The 21440-nt window shown below is 45.3% G+C and overlaps 4 protein-coding genes and 1 long non-coding RNA gene across 7 annotated transcripts in view; 2 read left to right on the forward strand and 3 right to left on the reverse strand.

Annotated features, from left to right (window-relative positions):
* The first annotated feature begins 242 nt into the window (after positions 1 to 242).
* On the forward strand, positions 243 to 2044 carry LOC138407283 (uncharacterized). Its single transcript, XR_011240726.1, has 2 exons — positions 243 to 370; positions 1823 to 2044. It is a non-coding gene; the product is annotated as an uncharacterized lncRNA (long non-coding RNA).
* On the reverse strand, positions 571 to 4828 carry LOC138407282 (interferon-induced protein with tetratricopeptide repeats 1-like). Its single transcript, XM_069522694.1, has 3 exons — positions 4772 to 4828; positions 4128 to 4215; positions 571 to 2481 (listed from the first exon to the last, which is right to left on the reverse strand). The coding sequence occupies exons 2-3, from the start codon at positions 4130 to 4132 to the stop codon at positions 1236 to 1238; spliced, it is 1251 nt and encodes a 416-aa protein (XP_069378795.1). The 5' UTR covers positions 4133 to 4215; positions 4772 to 4828; the 3' UTR covers positions 571 to 1235.
* Positions 4829 to 9176: 4348 nt separating this feature from the next.
* Positions 9177 to 12775, reverse strand: LOC138407280 (interferon-induced protein with tetratricopeptide repeats 1-like). Of its 2 annotated transcripts, XM_069522692.1 has the most exons (3): positions 12759 to 12775; positions 12277 to 12325; positions 9177 to 11090 (listed from the first exon to the last, which is right to left on the reverse strand). In XM_069522692.1, the coding sequence occupies exons 2-3, from the start codon at positions 12279 to 12281 to the stop codon at positions 9797 to 9799; spliced, it is 1299 nt and encodes a 432-aa protein (XP_069378793.1). In that variant the 5' UTR covers positions 12282 to 12325; positions 12759 to 12775; the 3' UTR covers positions 9177 to 9796. The 2 variants fall into 2 exon arrangements, with proteins under 2 accessions (XP_069378793.1, XP_069378792.1); XM_069522691.1 differs by lacking the exon at positions 12759 to 12775 and having other exon boundaries at positions 12277 to 12344.
* A 4383-nt stretch (positions 12776 to 17158) lies between these two features.
* Positions 17159 to 20039, reverse strand: LOC138407281 (interferon-induced protein with tetratricopeptide repeats 1-like). Its single transcript, XM_069522693.1, has 2 exons — positions 19858 to 20039; positions 17159 to 19069 (listed from the first exon to the last, which is right to left on the reverse strand). Exons 1-2 carry the CDS (start codon positions 19860 to 19862, stop codon positions 17779 to 17781), a joined length of 1296 nt encoding a protein of 431 aa, XP_069378794.1. The 5' UTR covers positions 19863 to 20039; the 3' UTR covers positions 17159 to 17778.
* A 473-nt stretch (positions 20040 to 20512) lies between these two features.
* Positions 20513 to 21440, forward strand: part of trmt1l (tRNA methyltransferase 1-like) — a 10427-nt gene continuing 9499 nt past the window's right edge. For both annotated transcript variants that reach the window (XM_069522689.1, XM_069522690.1), the window contains exon 1: positions 20513 to 20666. In XM_069522689.1, coding sequence (XP_069378790.1) covers positions 20513 to 20666 — 154 coding nt within the window. The remainder of the gene's footprint in view (positions 20667 to 21440) is intronic.

Below are 21440 nucleotides of genomic sequence, written 5' to 3' on the forward strand. Positions count from 1 at the left end.
AGGAACTGATTAAGAGGTCAAAGGTCACGTTGAGACCATTTTCTGCTGCTGTTTGTCTGTTATTCTTTTTAAAGATTCAACTTTTACTGTAGTTGATCGCTCAGTCAAATAAATGAGGGAACAATGTTCAACCTCAGCTGTTGAAAATGATTTTGATCTGTAGAAGGGCTGTGTATGAGCTTTCACCTGCGTTAAAGAAATGTTTCTTCTTCTCTTGTCGCTCTCTCACCTCTCTCACTTCACACGAACAGAGCTGTGGCTCATTCACACTAATTACACACATCCAGGTTTTCTCTGCTGATTCAGCTCAGGTTCAGTTTCTTCAACTTCAGCAGCTCTGCGTTCACTCTGGATGTTCTAGTTCCAGAAGGTGAGGAATGATTCTGAATCTTGTGAAACAAAGTGTAAACCAGCACCTTTTGAAATCCAAACCTCTGATTTAATCTCTGGACACAGTTTTTATATTTTCTCAAAGTTCTCATATTTAATATTGACCGCAGCAGCTTTTAGAAGTTGTGGTTTCATCATAAATTTCTTTCACCCTGTGAAACACAAAACACAAACAAGGAGGATTTTTATTGTGTTTAATAGAATTAGTACAGCTGAAATAATTTGTGATTAATATTCAGGTTATACAACAACTTAACAATTAACATTAAATGTGATGAATAAAATCACTCAAAACATTAGTTGATAGAAACAGAGTCTGGTCTGTTGCTTGTGGACTTTATAAACCTCTGTTCTTTAATACAATTACACATTAATGATGCACATGACGACTGCAGCCAGTTTCCACTTAATCTGGTTTTTAAGAATGTTTCAATGTTGTTTTCCACTAATAATCATCACAATAAGAATGTATGAACATTCCTTACATACCTGTTGTGATTATCAATAACACCATTACATCTATATGCATCACGATTATTATCGTCAATGTAACAACCACTCCGAAAACAACTGAACAGGAATATAATACAACCACAGAAATGATACTGAAGACGTTTGAACATGAAATATAAGACACAAATACCATTTATCAGTTAGACTTTGGGTTGAAGCCCCTCTCGTCTTCAGAACATTCTGGAGCTGAAGTTAACTCAAACATTTCCTCATGTTGACAAAAGAACTGGAAGTTTGATGGAGACCATGGAACGGACTTTAATGTGTGTGGATGAGATTTTGTGGATTTATTTCTGATGCATTTTCAGTCTGACCAGAAACTCGTCAACTCTTCAGTTGTCCTTTCTGTATCCAATCTTCTCCAGAATCTTGATGCTGTCATTTCGATAGAAGGACTCGTTTGGTATCTCCACCACCTTCATGTGATACTCGATTGACCTCTTACGCTGCCGGCGTATGAAGAACAGATGTTTTGCGTAGTGGTTGAAGAGGAACTGTTGCTCAGGAGGATCCAGATCATCTGCGAGGAGCTGCTGGAAGATCTCCTCAGATTTGGCCAGGGTGTCCTCTGACTTTGCGTAAATACTTGCGAGGTCCATTTTCTTCTTAAAGCTGGAATCAGGATAAAGAGAAATCAGCTCCTCATAGACACAGATCCCTTTCTTGATCATGCTCGGATCTGGGCACTTCTCAGACCAGATCTTCCATTTGAGGCTGAGTCCGACACATCTTTTCAGATAACGTTCCTCTGGATGTTTCTTTAGAGCATCTTCTGCCAAAGCAAGAGCCTCGTCGGGGGAGGTGTAGTCTCTGTAAAACCTTAGTAATGGTTTGAGTCCACCGTAACTGCTGGCAGGGTTCATCAGAACCTTTGTGGCTAACTCGCGTGCTCTGCATTTGTCTATTTGTCCTTTCTTAGCGAGCTGGTGGAGGTATATGACAGCGAGGTACAGGTTCTCTGGATCCTGTTCGGTGGCTTGTCTCAGCTTCTCCATGATGTCGGCCTCGACCCCCTCGCTGTGTTTGGACATGTTAACTAACCCCAACACGTGGCTGGTCTGCCACTCCACCATGTCCGGCTGCATCCTGATGGCTCTCTGGAAGTAATCAGCAGCCAGAAGCTTTTTTTCTCTGCTAAACTTCATCAGAGTCCAGGCTTTTTCAGCGCAGATCTCCGGATGCAGCTCCTCCTGCGATGGATGCTCAGTCATCAGGCCGTCGACCTTTGACAGACAAGCCAGACTCTCTGCTTGTTCTCCCTGACGATGGTGCAGCCAGGCCTGGTTCCCGTAGGTCACCACCAGCCAGGGACCCTCGTCTGCTCCTCTCATCTGCCTGAAGGCCTCCGCGGCTCTGCTGAAGAAACTCCTGGCTTCTTCGATGGACCCCAGCTGGAAGTGGACGTACCCCTGCAGGTTGTAAATGTGACCCAGCCACTTGTTCCCCTCATTGGTGCCGATGTCCTGCAGCATGTCCCTGATACGGAAAAGATCGGACCTGCTGGGGTCCAGATCCCAGGTGAAGTGGCACTGCAGCGCCCCCAGTCTGTCCTCCAGTGTCGTGTCACTCTGAGCAGCACTGATGGAATAATAATAATAAAACCAAACATTAAAACACATCATCAGTGGGTCGATGTAAAATGTTACGAGTGATGAAATAAAAAAATATGAAAATGCTTTTTCCATTAAATGAAAACATTAAAGACAATAAGTCTCCAGTTCCTGATTTTACTTTAATTCTGAATTATCTTAACGAACTGTTCATGTCTTATCTGTTTTTAATGCTGCCTTGTGTGACTTCTGTGTCTGTCTTTGAAAAGTTCTCTGTAAATAATTCTTATAAATATTAGACCCTGGGCTGATGAATAATACATTTCTAATACCAAATGATCAATGACAGCCAATATAGACATTTAAAGAGGATTCCTGAGACGATGTTATGGACTTGTAGAGGAAAGACTAGTTCTCACTTCTATCGTTATCTGGCCACAGAACATGTTCAAGCACACACACACACACACACACACACACACACACACACACACACACACACACGTCAAGTAAGAAAGGAAACACACACACACACACACACACACGTCAAGTAAGAAAGGAAACACACACACACACACACACACACACACACACACGTCAAGTAAGAAAGGAAACACACACACGCACACACACACACACACACACACACACGTCAAGTAAGAAAAGAAACACACACACACACACACACACACACACACGTCAAGTAAGAAAGGAAACACACACACACACACACACACACACACACGTCAAGTAAGAAAGGAAACACACACACACACACACACACACACACACACACACACGTCAAGTAAGAAAAGAAACACACACACACACACACGTCAAGTAAGAAAGGAAACACACACACACACACACACACACACACACACACACACACACGTCAAGTAAGAAAGGAAACACACACACACACGTCAAGTAAGAAAGGAAACACACACACACACGTCAAGTAAGATAAGAAACACACACACACACACACACACACACACACACGTCAAGTAAGAAAGGAAACACACACACACACACACACACACACACACACGTCAAGTAAGAAAGGAAACACACACACACACGTCAAGTAAGATAAGAAACACACACACACACACACACGTCAAGTAAGAAAGGAAACACACACACACACACACACACACACACACACGTCAAGTAAGAAAAGAAACACACACACACACACACACACGATACAAGGACGAAAGAGCACTCCACATACACTTCAAGTAAAGATTTCTAGTAAAGGAAACTATTCCTATCAACAACATGGTTTATCAAACGGTATGAAAGCTGCAGCTGATGAAACGGACTCTTCCACTGCAAGTCTGCCTCTGTGTGTGTTTCTGTGTGTTGTTCACGATAAATCTTCTACAACAAACCATCAACTTTATTACAAATAGTTAAAAACTAAAGGAAAACACAAATGCAACCAAATGTATTGAACTTTCAAATCTTTTCTGCACCGTTTATTCTGTGAAATAAAAGTTTTCATATGTCTGTGAATGTCAGTGCTGCTCAAATGCACATTATTCTAGTTGATAAGGTAAAAACAGAGAGAACGTGACGATGATACAAACACTGTCACTGACTTAAAGGATCATTCATGTTATTAAACTAGGACAGAATCCTGATGTGTCAATGAAATGAACTCACGTCATCTTCAGATGTGTCCTCTGACTCCTGCAGCTGTGTGAACATCAGGCTGTGGATGAAGCAGCTTTATACTGAGCTCAGAGGGAAGCTTTCAGTTTCATGTTCAGAGAAACGGACACACACACACACACAAACAAACACACACACGTCAAGTAAGAAAGGAAACACACACACGCACACACACACACACACACACACGTCAAGTAAGAAAGGAAACACACACCCACACACTCACACACCCACACACACACACTCACACACCCACACACACACACTCACACTCACACACACACTCACACTCACACACACACACACACTCACACACTCACACACACAAACACACACACACACTCACACACTCACTCACCCACACACACTCACACTCACACACACACACACTCACACACCCACCCACACACACACACACTCACACACCCACACACACTCACACTCACACACACACACACACTCACTCACACACCCACCCACACACACACACACTCACACACCCACCCACACACACACACACTCACACACTCACACCCACCCACACACACACACACTCACACACTCACACACACACACACACACACACACACACACACACACACACACACACACCCACACCCACTCACACAAATTACCCTGAGTGGCTCCGAGGATGGCTGCCGTGTCCCGAGCTCCTCACCAACTCCTCATTTCTAGTGTCGTCATGTACTTTTTCTGTTTATTTTAATGTTTTGCAGCATGACACCGCCCGATCATTCAGTCTGATAGAGAACTACTTCTTCTCATCAGGTCGCTGGCAAACAGCAAAAAACCACCGCGACCAGCAAACATCAACAATGGCTCGTACCCGTGGTTACCTGTCGGCGCTTCACCTGCAGGACACAAAGACGGGGAGGATCCCGGGCCGGGGTCCTGGTCCGGCTGAGGAAACGCGCAAACCGGCCTCCTCTACCGAGCTTACTTCTGGCTAATGTCCAATCCCTGGATAATAAGCTGGATGAACTCCGGAGCAGGATGGCGTTTCCACGGGACATGAAGAGACTTGGCTTGACCCCTCGATCCAGGACGGCGCCATTGTCCCGCACGGATTCTCCATTCATCGCCAGGACCGGACATTAAACTCAGGGAAGAGTAAGGGAGGGGGTGTCTGCTTTAAGATCGACAACAACTGGTGCTCAGATGTGGAGATCATCTCTTCGGACTGCTCTCCCAGCTTAGAGCACACCATGATCAGATGTTGGCCCTTTTACCTGCAGAGGGAGTTTACACCTGTGGCTCCACCTGCAGTGTATGTGCCGCCGCACTGACAACAACACAGGAGGAGCTGCACGGAGTGATGGACAGGACAGAGACTTCGAGGCCGGAGGCTGCATTTATTGTGGCCGGGGATTTTAACAGCAACATGAAGAAAGTCCTGCCGAAACACTATCAGCCCGTCAGCTGCCCCACGCGCGGTGGAAATACACTGGACCACGTTTACTCTCCGACCGGTGACACGGACAGTCCAGACTGGACCGAGCAGTCTGCTTCAGCTCCGCGGAGCGGTGTGTGTTCGAGGAGGAGGACATCAACACACACACAGATAAATGGTCCGAGCCAAACTCAAAGCTCGGGCTGTCGCGCACAGCGCCGGTGATTTGGATGAATACAGGAACTCCAGGAATGCGCTCCGGAGAGCTGTTAGCAGTGCTAAAAGACAATACAAGAACAAAGTCTGACTACAAGGGCTCCAACGCTGGAAACATGTGGTCTGGACTAAAAACTATAATATAAAAGAACAACAAGTGGTGCGTCTCTCCCAGATGAACTGAACACGTTTTAGAAGAAGAAGATATACTTTCATTGTCACGTTTAACACTTTTACATGCATACATGAAATTGTTCTCCGCATTTAACCCATCCAGTTGGCACCTGGATGAAACACACATTGACAGATGCCATGTACACACATATACTGGAGCGGTGGGCTGCTGTTGCCAGTTCCCAGGGAACCGCCAACCTTCCGGTTATTGGATGCTGCTCTACCGCTGAGCCACAGCTGCACGCTTTGAGAGACCCCCGGCTGTGGAGGTACAGAAGGCTCAGGGCCCCTGCCCCCTGGTTCTACCCAGTGCAGATGTGTGCAGATCCCTAAAAAAGATCAACACACATTAGGGCTCCTGGGCCTGACGGCATCCCTGGCCGTGCTCTCAAGGTGTGTGCAGTTCAGCTGGCAGAGGTGTTCACAGACATCTTCAACAAGTCACTGCTCCGGTCTAGAGTCCCCACTCGTCTCAAAGAGTCCACCATCATTCCAGTCCCTAAAAAGACAAAGACCATCTGCCTCAACGACTACCGCCCAGCTGCACTCACCCCCATCATCATGAAGTGCTTTGAGCGGTTAGTCAAACAGTTCATCACCTCCTCCCTCCCCGACTCACTGGACCCCCTGCAGTTTGCTTACAGGGAGAACAGGTCCACAGCCGACGCCCTCCCCCTCACCCTCCACACTGCCCTCTCCCACCTGGACCAGAGGAACACGTATGTGAGGATGCTGTTCATTGACTACAGTTCAGCATTCAACACTATTGAGCCCTCCAAGCTCGTCATCAAGCTCAGGGACCTCGGGCTCAACAGCGCCCTCTGTGACTGGATCCTGAACTTCGTGACGGGCAGACGCCAGGCAGTGCGGATGGGGAACATCACATCCTCCAGCCGGACCCTCAACACCGGAGCCCCCCAGGGTTGGTGCTCAGCCCTCTCCTCCCTGTTCACGCACGTGGCCACATACAGCTCCAACACCATCATCAAGTTTGCTGACGACACCACCGCCATCGGCCTGATCACAGACGGCGACGAGACGCCTACGGAGAGGAGGTCAGAGCCCTGACAGCTTGGTGCCAGGACAACAACCTCCATCTCAACATCAGCAAAACCAAGGAGCTGATTGTGGATTACAGGAAGAAGCAGAGAGACGGACATCGATGGGACTCCGGTGGAGAGAGTCAGCAGCTTCAGGTTCCTCGGGGTTCACATCACTGAGGACCTGACATGGACTCATCACACCAGAGTCATCACAAAGACAGCTCGTCAGCGGCTCTTCTTCAACATGGACTCCAGGACACTCTGCAACTTCTACAGATGCACCATCGAGAGTATCCTGACCGGCTGCATCACGGCCTGGTACGGCAGTTGCACCGCCCTCAAACGTAAGACTCTACAGAGGGGGGTGAAAACTGCTCAGCACATCACCAGGACGGAGCTACCATCCATGGAGGACCTCTACACCCAGCGTTGTAGGAAGAAGGCTCACAGGATACTGAAAGACCCCCATCACCCCAGCAACAAACTGTTCTGTCTGCTGCCGTCTGGCAGACGGTACCGCAGCATCCGGACCAGGACCAGACTCAGGGACAGGTTTATCCCACAGGCTGTAAGACTGCTGAGCTCCTGAGCTCTGTGAAAGTCACTACATCTGTTTATAGCAACATATTCATTTACACTTTATAATATTCATACACACAAAGAACTATATTTACTTATTTAATCTATCATAATTCTCATTCTGCTACATCCTTCTATTCATCATATTTCTAAGCTACATAAAAATATAATGACTACAATAATTCATATCTGTTCACACCTCCCCATAACTGCTGCTAAATCATGACTGCACATGTTTATATTTCACCTTTTGCACCTTATAATGTTTTATTATAATGTTTATCGGCACCTTTTAATGGTTCATTTTATTTTTTGCACTAGTTAATGACATTTGTACTTTCTTGTTTATTTGCACTAGTGTATTGGTATTTTTGTATTTTTAGTTACTCTTATTTTATTATTTTACACACGCACGCACACAAACACACACTCACACACACACACACACACTCACTCACGCACACACACACTCACACACACAACTTTATGTTTGCTTTTGGATGAAATCAGTCGTGAGTCATCGGAGGCGTGAGAGTGAATCAAAATCCTCAGGATCTTCTCCAGTGTGATTTATTATTGGTAACAAAGTGTGAATCGTTCGTTTCATTATTTGCACTAAACGTGATTTTGTTCGTTTCTCGTCACAGGAGTTCAAAGAAGAGTCACAAGAAGAGTCGAAGAAACGAGTGACCTCCTTTCTACTTTTATATCTTTTTTCTTTTTCCCTCGGAACCTCGTATGAATGTGACGTTGTTTTTATGGTCGTGTCATTCTGAGTCTGTGTGAAGCTTTTCAGCCTCATTCTGAAAAATCCAAAAACACAGATAGACTGTGGCTGTGAATGGAAACTTCTGAAAGTACAGGAACATTTTCTGTTGTTTGAGTTAATAAAGATCCTGATTCATTCGTCCTGAGTCTGTGGAAGTTTGGATTCCTGAGTACGAGCAGAGGATTTTTATCACGTCTCATATAAATATTCACTTGGAGGTGAAACCATGACACACATTTGTCCTAGAGCGTGTTATTTTAACGCCTCTTGACTCAGAGAGGAACTGATTAAGAGGTCAAAGGTCACGTTGAGACCATTTTCTGCTGCTGTTTGTCTGTTATTCTTTTTAAAGATTCAACTTTTACTGTAGTTGATCGCTCAGTCAAATAAATGAGGGAACAATGTTCAACCTCAGCTGTTGAAAATGATTTTGATCTGTAGAAGGGCTGTGTATGAGCTTTCACCTGCGTTAAAGAAATGTTTCTTCTTCTCTTGTCGCTCTCTCACCTCTCTCACTTCACACGAACAGAGCTGTGGCTCATTCACACTAATTACACACATCCAGGTTTTCTCTGCTGATTCAGCTCAGGTTCAGTTTCTTCAACTTCAGCAGCTCTGCGTTCACTCTGGATGTTCTAGTTCCAGAAAGTGAGGAATGATTCTGAATCTTGTGAAACAAAGTGTAAACCAGCACCTTTTGAAATCCAAACCTCTGATTTAATCTCTGGACACAGTTTTTATATTTTCTCAAAGTTCTCATATTTAATATTGACAGCAGCAGCTTTTAGAAGTTGTGGTTTCATCATAAATTTCTTTCACCCTGTGAAACACAAAACACAAACAAGGAGGATTTTGATTGTGTTTAATATAATTAGTACAGCTGAAATAATTTGTGGTTAACATTCAGGTTATACAACAACTTAACAATTAACATTAAATGTGATGAATAAAATCACTCAAAACATTAGTTGATAGAAACAGAGTCTGGTCTGTTGCTTGTGGACTTTATAAACCTCTGTTCTTTAATACAATTACACATTAATGATGCACATGACGACTGCAGCCAGTTTCCACTTAATCTGGTTTTTAAGAATGTTTCAATGTTGTTTTCCACTAATAATCATCACAATAAGAATGTATGAACATTCCTTACATACCTGTTGTGATTATCAATAACACCATTACATCTATATGCATCACGATTATTATCGTCAATGTAACAACCACTCCGAAAACAACTGAACAGGAATATAATACAACCACAGAAATGATACTGAAGACGTTTGAACATGAAATATAAGACACAAATACCATTTATCAGTTAGACTTTGGGTTGAAGCCCCTCTCGTATTCAGAACATTCTGGAGCTGAAGTTAACTCAAACATTTCCTCATGTTGACAAAAGAACTGGAAGTTTGATGGAGACCATCCAACGGACTTTAATGTGTGTGGATGAGATTTTGTGGATTTATTTCTGATGCATTTTCAGTCTGACCAGAAACTCGTCAACTCTTCGGTTGTCCTTTCTGTATCCAATCTTCTCCAGAATCTTGATGCTGTTATTTCGATAGAAGGACTCGTTTGGTATCTCCACCACCTTCATGTGATACTCGATTGACCTCTCAGACTGCTGGCACATGAAGAACAGATGTTGTGCGTAGTGGTTGAAGAGGACCTGTTGCTCAGGAGGATCCAGATCATCTGCAAGGAGCTGCTGGAAGATCTCCTCACATTTGGCCAGGGTGTCCTCTGACTTTGAGTAAATATTTGCGAGGTCAATTTTCTTCTTAAAGCAGGAATCAGGATAAAGAGAAATCAACTCCTCATAGACACAGATCCCTTTCTTGATCATGCTCGGATCTGGGTCTGACTTCTCAGACCAGATCTTCCATTTGAGGCTGAGTCCGACACATCTTTTCAGATAACGTTCCTCTGGATGTTTCTTTAGAGCATCTTCTGCCAAAGCAAGAGCCTCGTCGATGGAAATGTAGGCTCTGTAAAACCTTAGTAATGGTTTGAGTCCACAGTAGCAGCTGGCAGGGTTCATCAGAACCTTTGTGGCTAACTCGCGTGCTCTGCATTTGTCTATTTGTCCTTTCTTAGCGAGCTGCTGGAGGTATATGACAGCGAGGTACAGGTTCTCTGGATCCTGTTCGGTGGCTTGTCTCAGCTTCTCCATGAGGTCGGCCTCGACCCCCTCGCTGTGTTTGGACATGTTAACTAACCCCAACACGTGGCTGGTCTGCCACTCCACCATGTCCGGCTGCATCCTGATGGCTCTCTGGAAGTAATCAGCAGCCAGAAGCTTTTTTTCTGTGCTAAACTTCATCAGAGTCCAGGCTTTTTCAGCGCAGATCTCCGGATGCAGCTCCTCCTGCGATGGATGCTCAGTCATCAGGCCGTCGACCTTTGACAGACAAGCCAGACTCTCTGCTTGTTCTCCCTGACGATGGTGCAGCCAGGCCTGGTTCCCGTAGGTCACCACCAGCCAGGGACCCTCGTCTGCTCCTCTCATCTGCCTGAAGGCCTCCGCGGCTCTGCTGAAGAAACTCCTGGCTTCTTCGATGGACCCCAGCTGGAAGTGGACGTACCCCTGCAGGTTGTAAATGTGACCCAGCCACTTGTTCCCCTCATCGGTGCCGATGTCCTGCAGCATGTCCCTGATACAGAAAAGATCGAACCTGCTGGGGTCCAGATCCCAGGTGAAGTGGCACTGCAGCGCCCCCAGTCTGTCCTCCAGTGTCGTGTCACTCTGAGCAGCACTGATGGAATAATAATAATAAAACCAAACATTAAAACTCATCATCAGTGGGTCGATGTAAAATGTTACGAGTGATGAAATAAAAAAATATGAAAATGCTTTTTCCATTAAATGAAAACATTAAAGACAATAAGTCTCCAGTTCCTGATTTTACTTTAATTCTGAATTATCTTAACGAACTGTTCATGTCTCATCTGTTTTTAATGCTGCCTTGTGTGACTTCTGTGTCTGTCTTTGAAAAGTTCTCTGTAAATAATTCTTATAAATATTAGACCCTGGGCTGATGAATAATACATTTCTATTACCAAATGATCAATGACAGCCAATATAGACATTTAAAGAGGATTCCTGAGACGATGTTATGGACTTGTAGAGGAAAGACTAGTTCTCACTTCTATCGTTATCTGGCCACAGAACATGTTCAAGCACACACACACACACACACACACACACACACACACACACACACACACACACACACACACACACACGTCAAGTAAGAAAGGAAACACACACACACACACACACACACACACACGTCAAGTAAGAAAGGAAACACACACACACACACGTCAAGTAAGAAAAGAAACACACACACACACACACACACACACACACACACACACACACACACACACACACACACACGTCAAGTAAGAAAGGAAACACACACACACACACACACACACACACGTCAAGTAAGAAAAGAAACACACACACACACACGATACAAGGACGAAAGAGCACTCCACATACACTTCAAGTAAAGATTTCTAGTAAAGGAAACAATTCCTATCAACATGGTTTATCAAACGGTATGAAAGCTGCAGCTGATGAAACGGACTCTTCCACTGCAAGTCTGCCTCTGTGTGTGTTTCTGTGTGTTGTTCACGATAAATCTTCTACAACAAACCATCAACTTTATTACAAATAGTTAAAAACTAAAGGAAAACACAAATGCAACCAAATGTATTGAACTTTCAAATCTTTTCTGCACCGTTTATTCTGTGAAATAAAAGTTTTCATATGTCTGTGAATGTCAGTGCTGCTCAAATGCACATTATTCTAGTTGATAAGGTAAAAACAGAGAGAACGTGACGATGAAACAAACACTGTCACTGACTTAAAGGATCATTCATGTTATTAAACTAGGACAGAATCCTGATGTGTCAATGAAATGAACTCACGTCATCTTCAGATGTGTCCTCTGACTCCTGCAGCTGTGTGAACATCAGGCTGTGGATGAAGCAGCTTTATACTGAGCTCAGAGGGAAGCTTTCAGTTTCATGTTCAGAGAAACGGACACACACACACACAAACAAACACACAAACACAAACACACACACACACACACACTCACCCACACCCACACACTCACCCACACCCACACACACACACTCACACACACACACACACACACACACAAACACTCACACACCCACACACACACACTCACACTCACACACACACTCACACAAACACTCACACACCCACCCACACACACACACACACACACACACACTCACACTCACACACACCCACTCACACTCACACACACACACACTCACACACCCACACACACCCACACACACTCACACTCACACACACACACACTCACACACCCACACACACACACACACACACACCCACACACACTCACACAAATTACCCTGAGTGGCTCCGAGGATGGCTGCCGTGTCCCGAGCTCCTCACCAACTCCTCATTTCTAGTGTCGTCATGTACTTTTTCTGTTTATTTTAATGTTTTGCAGCATGACACCGCCCGATCATTCAGTCTGATAGAGAACTACTTCTTCTCATCAGGTCGCTGGCAAACAGCAAAAAACCACCGCGACCAGCAAACATCAACAATGGCTCGTACCCGTGGTTACCTGTCGGCGCTTCACCTGCAGGACACAAAGACGGGGAGGATCCCGGGCCGGGGTCCTGGTCCGGCTGAGGAAACGCGCAAACCGGCCTCCTCTACCGAGCTTACTTCTGGCTAATGTCCAATCCCTGGATAATAAGCTGGATGAACTCCGGAGCAGGATGGCGTTTCCACGGGACATGAAGAGACTTGGCTTGACCCCTCGATCCAGGACGGCGCCATTGTCCCGCACGGATTCTCCATTCATCGCCAGGACCGGACATTAAACTCAGGGAAGAGTAAGGGAGGGGGTGTCTGCTTTAAGATCGACAACAACTGGTGCTCAGATGTGGAGATCATCTCTTCGGACTGCTCTCCCAGCTTAGAGCACACCATGATCAGATGTTGGCCTTTTTACCTGCAGAGGGAGTTTACACCTGTGGCTCCACCTGCAGTGTATGTGCCGCCGCACTGACAACAACACAGGAGGAGCTGCACGGAGTGATGGACAGGACAGAGACTTCGAGGCCGGAGGCTGCATTTATTGTGGCCGGGGATTTTAACAGCAACATGAAGAAAGTCCTGCCGAAACACTATCAGCCCGTCAGCTGCCCCACGCGCGGTGGAAATACACTGGACCACGTTTACTCTCCGACCGGTGACACGGACAGTCCAGACTGGACCGAGCAGTCTGCTTCAGCTCCACGGAGCGGTGTGTGTTCGAGGAGGAGGACATCAACACACACACAGACGCGGATAAATGGTCCGAGCCAAACTCAAAGCTCGGGCTGTCGCGCACAGCGCCGGTGATTTGGATGAATACAGGAACTCCAGGAATGCGCTCCGGAGAGCTGTTAGCAGTGCTAAAAGACAATACAAGAACAAAGTCTGACTACAAGGGCTCCAACGCTAGAAACATGTGGTCTGGACTAAAAACTATAATATAAAAGAACAACAAGTGGTGCGTCTCTCCCAGATGAACTGAACACGTTTTAGAAGAAGAAGATTTACTTTCATTGTCACGTTTAACACTTTTACATGCATACATGAAATTGTTCTCCGCATTTAACCCATCCAGTTGGCACCTGGATGAAACACACATTGACAGATGCCATGTACACACATATACTGGAGCGGTGGGCTGCTGTTGCCAGTGCCCAGGGAACCGCCAACCTTCCGGTTATTGGATGCTGCTCTACCGCTGAGCCACAGCTGCACGCTTTGAGAGACCCCCGGCTGTGGAGGTACAGAAGGCTCAGGGCCCCTGCCCCCTGGTTCTAACCAGTGCAGATGTGTGCAGATCCCTAAAAAAGATCAACACACATTAGGGCTCCTGGGCCTGACGGCATCCCTGGCCGTGCTCTCTAGGTGTGTGCAGTTCAGCTGGCAGAGGTGTTCACAGACATCTTCAACAAGTCACTGCTCCGGTCTAGAGTCCCCACTCGTCTCAAAGAGTCCACCATCATTCCAGTCCCTAAAAAGACAAAGACCATCTGCCTCAACGACTACCGCCCAGCTGCACTCACCCCCATCATCATGAAGTGCTTTGAGCGGTTAGTCAAACAGTTCATCACCTCCTCCCTCCCCGACTCACTGGACCCCCTGCAGTTTGCTTACAGGGAGAACAGGTCCACAGCCGACGCCCTCCCCCTCACCCTCCACACTGCCCTCTCCCACCTGGACCAGAGGCACACGTATGTGAGGATGCTGTTCATTGACTACAGTTCAGCATTCAACACTATTGAGCCCTCCAAGCTCGTCATCAAGCTCAGGAACCTCAGCTCAACAGCGCCCTCTGTGACTGGATCCTGAACTTCCTGACGGGCAGACGCCAGGCAGTGCGGATGGGGAACATCACGACACCGGAGCCCCCCAGGGTTGGTGCTCAGCCCTCTCCTCCCTGTTCACGCACGTGGCCACATACAGCTCCAACACCATCATCAAGTTTGCTGACGACACCACCGCCATCGGCCTGATCACAGACGGCGACGAGACGCCTACGGAGAGGAGGTCAGAGCCCTGACAGCTTGGTGCCAGGACAACAACCTCCATCTCAACGTCAGCAAAACCAAGGAGCTGATTGTGGATTACAGGAAGAAGCAGAGAGACGGACATCGACGGGACTCGTGTGGAGAGAGTCAGCAGCTTCAGGTTCCTCTGGGTTCACATCACTGAGGACCTGACATGGACTCATCACACCAGAGTCATCACAAAGACAGCTCGTCAGCGGCTCTTCTTCCTCCGCAGGCTGCGGAGGTTCAACATGGACTCCAGGACACTCTGCAACTTCTACAGGTGCACCATCGAGAGTATCCTGACCGGCTGCATCACGGCCTGGTACGGCAGTTGCACCGCCCTCAACCGTAAGACTCTACAGAGGGGGGTGAAAACTGCTCAGCACATCACCAGGACGGAGCTACCATCCATGGAGGACCTCTACACCCAGCGTTGTAGGAAGAAGGCTCACAGGATACTGAAAGACCCCCATCACCCCAGCAACAAACTGCTCTGTCTGCTGCCGTCTGGCAGACGGTACCGCAGCATCCGGACCAGGACCAGACTCAGGGACAGGTTTATCCCACAGGCTGTAAGACTGCTGAGCTCCTGAGCTCTGTGAAAGTCACTACATCTGTTTCTAGCAACATATTCATTTACACTTTATAATATTCATACACACAAAGAACTATATTTACTTATTTAATCTATCATAATTCTCATTCTGCTACATCCTTCTATTCATCATATTTCTAAGCTACATAAAAATATAATGACTACAATAATTCATATCTGTTCACACCTCCCCATAACTGCTGCTAAATCATGACTGCACATGTTTATATTTCACCTTTTGCACCTTATAATGTTCTATTATAATGTTTATCGGCACCTTTTAATGGTTCATTTTATTTTTTGCACTAGTTAATGACATTTGTACTTTCTTGTTTATTTGCACTAGTGTATTGGTATTTTGTATTTTTAGTTACTCTTATTTTATTATTTTACGCACACAAACACACACTCTCACACACACACACACACACAAACACACACACACACACAACTTTCTGTTTGCTTTTGGATGAAATCAGTCGTGAGTCATCGGAGGCGTGAGAGTGAATCAAAATCCTCAGGATCTTCTCCAGTGTGATTTATTATTGGTAACAAAGTGTGAATCGTTCGTTTCATTATTTGCACTAAACGTGATTTTGTTCGTTTCTCGTCACAGGAGTTCAAAGAAGAGTCACAAGAAGAGTCGAAGAAACGAGTGACCTCCTTTCTACTTTTATATCTTTTTTCTTTTTCCCTCGGAACCTCGTATGAATGTGACGTTGTTTTTATGGTCGTGTCATTCTGAGTCTGTGTGAAGCTTTTCAGCCTCATTCTGAAAAATCCAAAAACACAGATAGACTGTGGCTGTGAATGGAAACTTCTGAAAGTACAGGAACATTTTCTGTTGTTTGAGTTAATAAAGATCCTGATTCATTCGTCCTGAGTCTGTGGAAGTTTGGATTCCTGAGTACGAGCAGAGGATTTTTATCACGTCTCATATAAATATTCACTTGGAGGTGAAACCATGACACACATTTGTCCTAGAGCGTGTTATTTTAACGCCTCTTGACTCAGAGAGGAACTGATTAAGAGGTCAGAGGTCAAAGGTCACGTTGAGACCATTTTCTGCTGCTGTTTGTCTGTTATTCTTTTTAAAGATTCAACTTTTACTGTAGTTGATCGCTCAGTCAAATAAATGAGGGAACAATGTTCAACCTCAGCTGTTGAAAATGATTTTGATCTGTAGAAGGGCTGTGTATGAGCTTTCACCTGCGTTAAAGAAATGTTTCTTCTTCTCTTGTCGCTCTCTCACCTCTCTCACTTCACACGAACAGAGCTGTGGCTCATTCACACTAATTACACACATCCAGGTTTTCTCTGCTGATTCAGCTCAGGTTCAGTTTCTTCAACTTCAGCAGCTCTGCGTTCACTCTGGATGTTCTAGTTCCAGAAAGTGAGGAATGATTCTGAATCTTGTGAAACAAAGTGTAAACCAGCACCTTTTGAAATCCAAACCTCTGATTTAATCTCTGGACACAGTTTTTATATTTTCTCAAAGTTCTCATATTTAATATTGACCGCAGCAGCTTTTAGAAGTTGTGGTTTCATCATAAATTTCTTTCACCCTGTGAAACACAAAACACAAACAAGGAGGATTTTTATTGTGTTTAATAGAATTAGTACAGCTGAAATAATTTGTGATTAATATTCAGGTTATACAACAACTTAACAATTAACATTAAATGTGATGAATAAAATCACTCAAAACATTAGTTGATAGAAACAGAGTCTGGTCTGTTGCTTGTGGACTTTATAAACGGCTGTTCTTTAATACAATTACACATTAATGATGCACATGACGACTGCAGCCAGTTTCCACTTAATCTGGTTTTTAAGAATGTTTCAATGTTGTTTTCCACTAATAATCATCACAATAAGAATGTATGAACATTCCTTACATACCTGTTGTGATTATCAATAACACCATTACATCTATATGCATCACGATTATTATCGTCAATGTAACAACCACTCCGAAAACAACTGAACAGGAATATAATACAACCACAGAAATGATACTGAAGACGTTTGAACATGAAATATAAGACACAAATACCATTTATCAGTTAGACTTTGGGTTGAAGCCCCTCTCGTCTTCAGAACATTCTGGAGCTGAAGTTAACTCAAACATTTCCTCATGTTGACAAAAGAACTGGAAGTTTGATGGAGACCATCGAATGGACTTTAATGTGTGTGGATGATATTTTGTGGATTTATTTCTGATGCATTTTCAGTCTGACCAGAAACTCGTCAACTCTTCGGTTGTCCTTTCTGTATCTAATCTTCTCCAGAGCCTTGATGCTGTCCTTTTGATAGAAGGACTCGTTTGGTATCTCCGCCACCTTCATGTGATACTCGATTGACCTCTTAGGCTGCCGGCGTATGAAGAACAGATGTTTTGCGTAGTGGTTGAAGAGGACCTGTCGCTCAGGAGGATCCAGATCATCTGCCAGGAGCTGCTGGAAGATCTCCTCACATTTGGCCAGGGTGCGCTCTGACTTTGAGTAAATACTTGCGAGGTCCATTTTCTTCTTAAAGCAGGAATCAGGATAAAGAGAAATCAGCTCCTCATGGACACAGATCCCTTTCTTGATCATGCTCGGATCTGGGCACTTCTCAGACCAGATCTTCCATTTGCAGCTGAGTCCGACACATCTTTTCAGATAACGTTCCTCTGGATGTTTCTTTAGAGCATCTTCTGCCAAAGCAAGAGCCTCGTCGATGGAGGTGAAGGCTTTGTAAAACCTTAGTAATGGTTTGAGTCCACCGTAACTGCTGGCAGGGTTCATCAGAACCTTTGTGGCTAACTCGCGTGCTCTGCATTTGTCTATTTGTCCTTTCTTAGCGAGCTGGTGGAGGTATATGACAGCGAGGTACAGGTTCTCTGGATCCTGTTCGGTGGCTTGTCTCAGCTTCTCCATGATGTCGGCCTCGACCCCCTCGCTGTGTTTGGACATGTTAACTAACCCCAACACGTGGCTGGTCTGCCACTCCACCATGTCCGGCTGCATCCTGATGGCTCTCTGGAAGTAATCAGCAGCCAGAAGCCTTTTTTCTGTGCTAAACTTCATCAGAGTCCAGGCTTTTTCAGCGCAGATCTCCGGATGCAGCTCCTCCTGCGATGGATGCTCAGTCATCAGGCCGTCCACCTTTGACAGACAAGCCAGACTCTCTGCTTGTTCTCCCTGACGATGGTGCAGCCAGGCCTGGTTCCCGTAGGTCACCACCAGCCAGGGACCCTCGTCTGCTCCTCTCATCTGCCTGAAGGCCTCCGCGGCTCTGCTGAAGAAACTCCTGGCTTCTTCGATGGACCCCAGCTGGAAGTGGACGTACCCCTGCAGGTTGTAAATGTGACCCAGCCACTTGTTCCCCTCATCGGTGCCGATGTCCTGCAGCATGTCCCTGATACGGAAAAGATCGGACCTGCTGTGGTCCAGATCCCAGGTGAAGTGGCACTGCAGCGCCCCCAGTCTGTCCTCCAGTGTCGTGTCACTCTGAGCAGCACTGATGGAATAATAATAATAAAACCAAACATTAAAACTCATCATCAGTGGGTCGATGTAAAATGTTACGAGTGATGAAATAAAAAAATATGAAAATGCTTTTTCCATTAAATGAAAACATTAAAGACAATAAGTCTCCAGTTCCTGATTTTACTTTAATTCTGAATTATCTTAACGAACTGTTCATGTCTCATCTGTTTTTAATGCTGCCTTGTGTGACTTCTGTGTCTGTCTTTGAAAAGTTCTCTGTAAATAATTCTTATAAATATTAGACCCTGGGCTGATGAATAATACATTTCTAATACCAAATGATCAATGACAGCCAATATAGACATTTAAAGAGGATTCCTGAGACGATGTTATGGACTTGTAGAGGAAAGACTAGTTCTCACTTCTATCGTTATCTGGCCACAGAACATGTTCAAGCACGCACACACACGTCAAGTAAGAAAAGAAACACACACTCACACACACAAACACACACACACACACACACGATACAAGGACGAAAGAGCACTCCACATACACTTCAAGTAAAGATTTCTAGTAAAGGAAACAATATGGTTTATCAAACGGTATGAAAGCTGCAGCTGATGAAACGGACTCTTCCACTGCAAGTCTGCCTCTGTGTGTGTTTCTGTGTGTTGTTCACGATAAATCTTCTACAACAAACCATCAACAACCATCATTGATAAGGTAAAAATGAAACAAACACTGTCACTGACTTAAAGGATCATTCATGTTATTAAACTAGGACAGAATCCTGATGTGTCAATGAAATGAACTCACGTCATCTTCAGATGTGTCCTCTGACTCCTGCAGCTGTGTGAACATCAGGCTGTGGATGAAGCAGCTTTATACTGAGCTCAGAGGGAAGCTTTCAGTTTCATGTTCAGAGAAATGGACACACACACACACACACACACAAACACACACGCACATTAACACACACGCACACAAACACACACACTTAACTTTCATGCGTGACTCATCAAATAAGAGACAGAAAAGTAATATCAGATCGGATTTCCTTTATTGTCACTGAAGGTTATTCAAAGAAATGTACTTAGCCACCGTGGTACAACATAAAAACAACATGTAACAACACAAGACAATAAATTAAATATGTACCATAAAATAATATATAGTCATGATATAGATCTTATTGGACCAGAATATATGATGTTTTAATTATGAGAGATTAACAGATTATTTAAACTAATTGTAATTTAACGTGGCATCTCCATGTATTCTAAAAATATCACACATTATGATATAATGAATAATGGGAGGAAATGAATATGATAATTATAATTGTTCTTATTTCTGATAAACACTTAGAGACACACGGTTTCAAACGTTCGCAGTTTACGTACGAAACAACGTTTCCCCCCCGAGTTGGGTAAAGTCCCGCCCCTTCTCTGCCTCTGATTGGTCAATGTTCATGATTTCCGTGATTCCGACCAATCACAGCTCTTCTTCTCCGACAGAGAGCCAATCACAGGCGGGGTGGGGGCGGGCCTTACCGCAGATCGTAATGGCGGAGCTGAAGGAGGCGGAAGCTGCTCCGCTTCACCAGGAGGACGCAGAAGTCCCACGTAAGTAAACTGCGCAGTAACTTCTGCCTCGGAGCGCAGCCCGCAGCTCCGCGCGTGAGCTTTCTTCTTCTGCGCCGAATTCACGAACACCTTCACTTTGTAACGGCTGAGGTAAACCAGGGCCTCAGCTCGGAGCTCCGCCACAGGGCCCAAACACTCACCAGCCACCGGGTCGTGGTGACCAGTCACAGGGTCTCATGGTGGAGCTGCACCACAGGACCACGCCGTGTCCGGTTAATATCAGTTATTATGTGTGGTCTCATGGTGGAGCTGCACCACAGGACCACAGTGTGTCCGGTTAATATCAGTTATTATGTGTGGTCTCATGGTGGAGCTGCACCACAGGACCACAGTGTGTCCGGTTAATATCAGTTATTATGTGTGGTCTCATGGTGGAGCTGCACCACAGGACCACGCCGTGTCCGGTTAATATCAGTTATTATATGTGGTCTCATGGTGGAGCTGCACCACAGGACCACGCCGTGTCCGGTTAATATCAGTTATTGTGTGTGGTCTCATGGTGGAGCTGCACCACAGGACCACAGTGTGTCCGGTTAATATCAGTTATTATGTGTGGTCTCATGGTGGAGCTGCACCACAGGACCACGCCGTGTCCGGTTAATATCAGTTATTATATGTGGTCTCATGGTGGAGCTGCACCACAGGACCACGCCGTGTCCGGTTAATATCAGTTATTATATGTGGTCTCATGGTGGAGCTGCACCACAGGACCACAGTGTGTCCGGTTAATATCAGTTAACATGTGTGGTCTCA

This window comes from Paralichthys olivaceus, chromosome 3 (genome assembly GCF_024713975.1).
Source record: "Paralichthys olivaceus isolate ysfri-2021 chromosome 3, ASM2471397v2, whole genome shotgun sequence".
NCBI lineage: Eukaryota > Metazoa > Chordata > Actinopteri > Pleuronectiformes > Paralichthyidae > Paralichthys > Paralichthys olivaceus.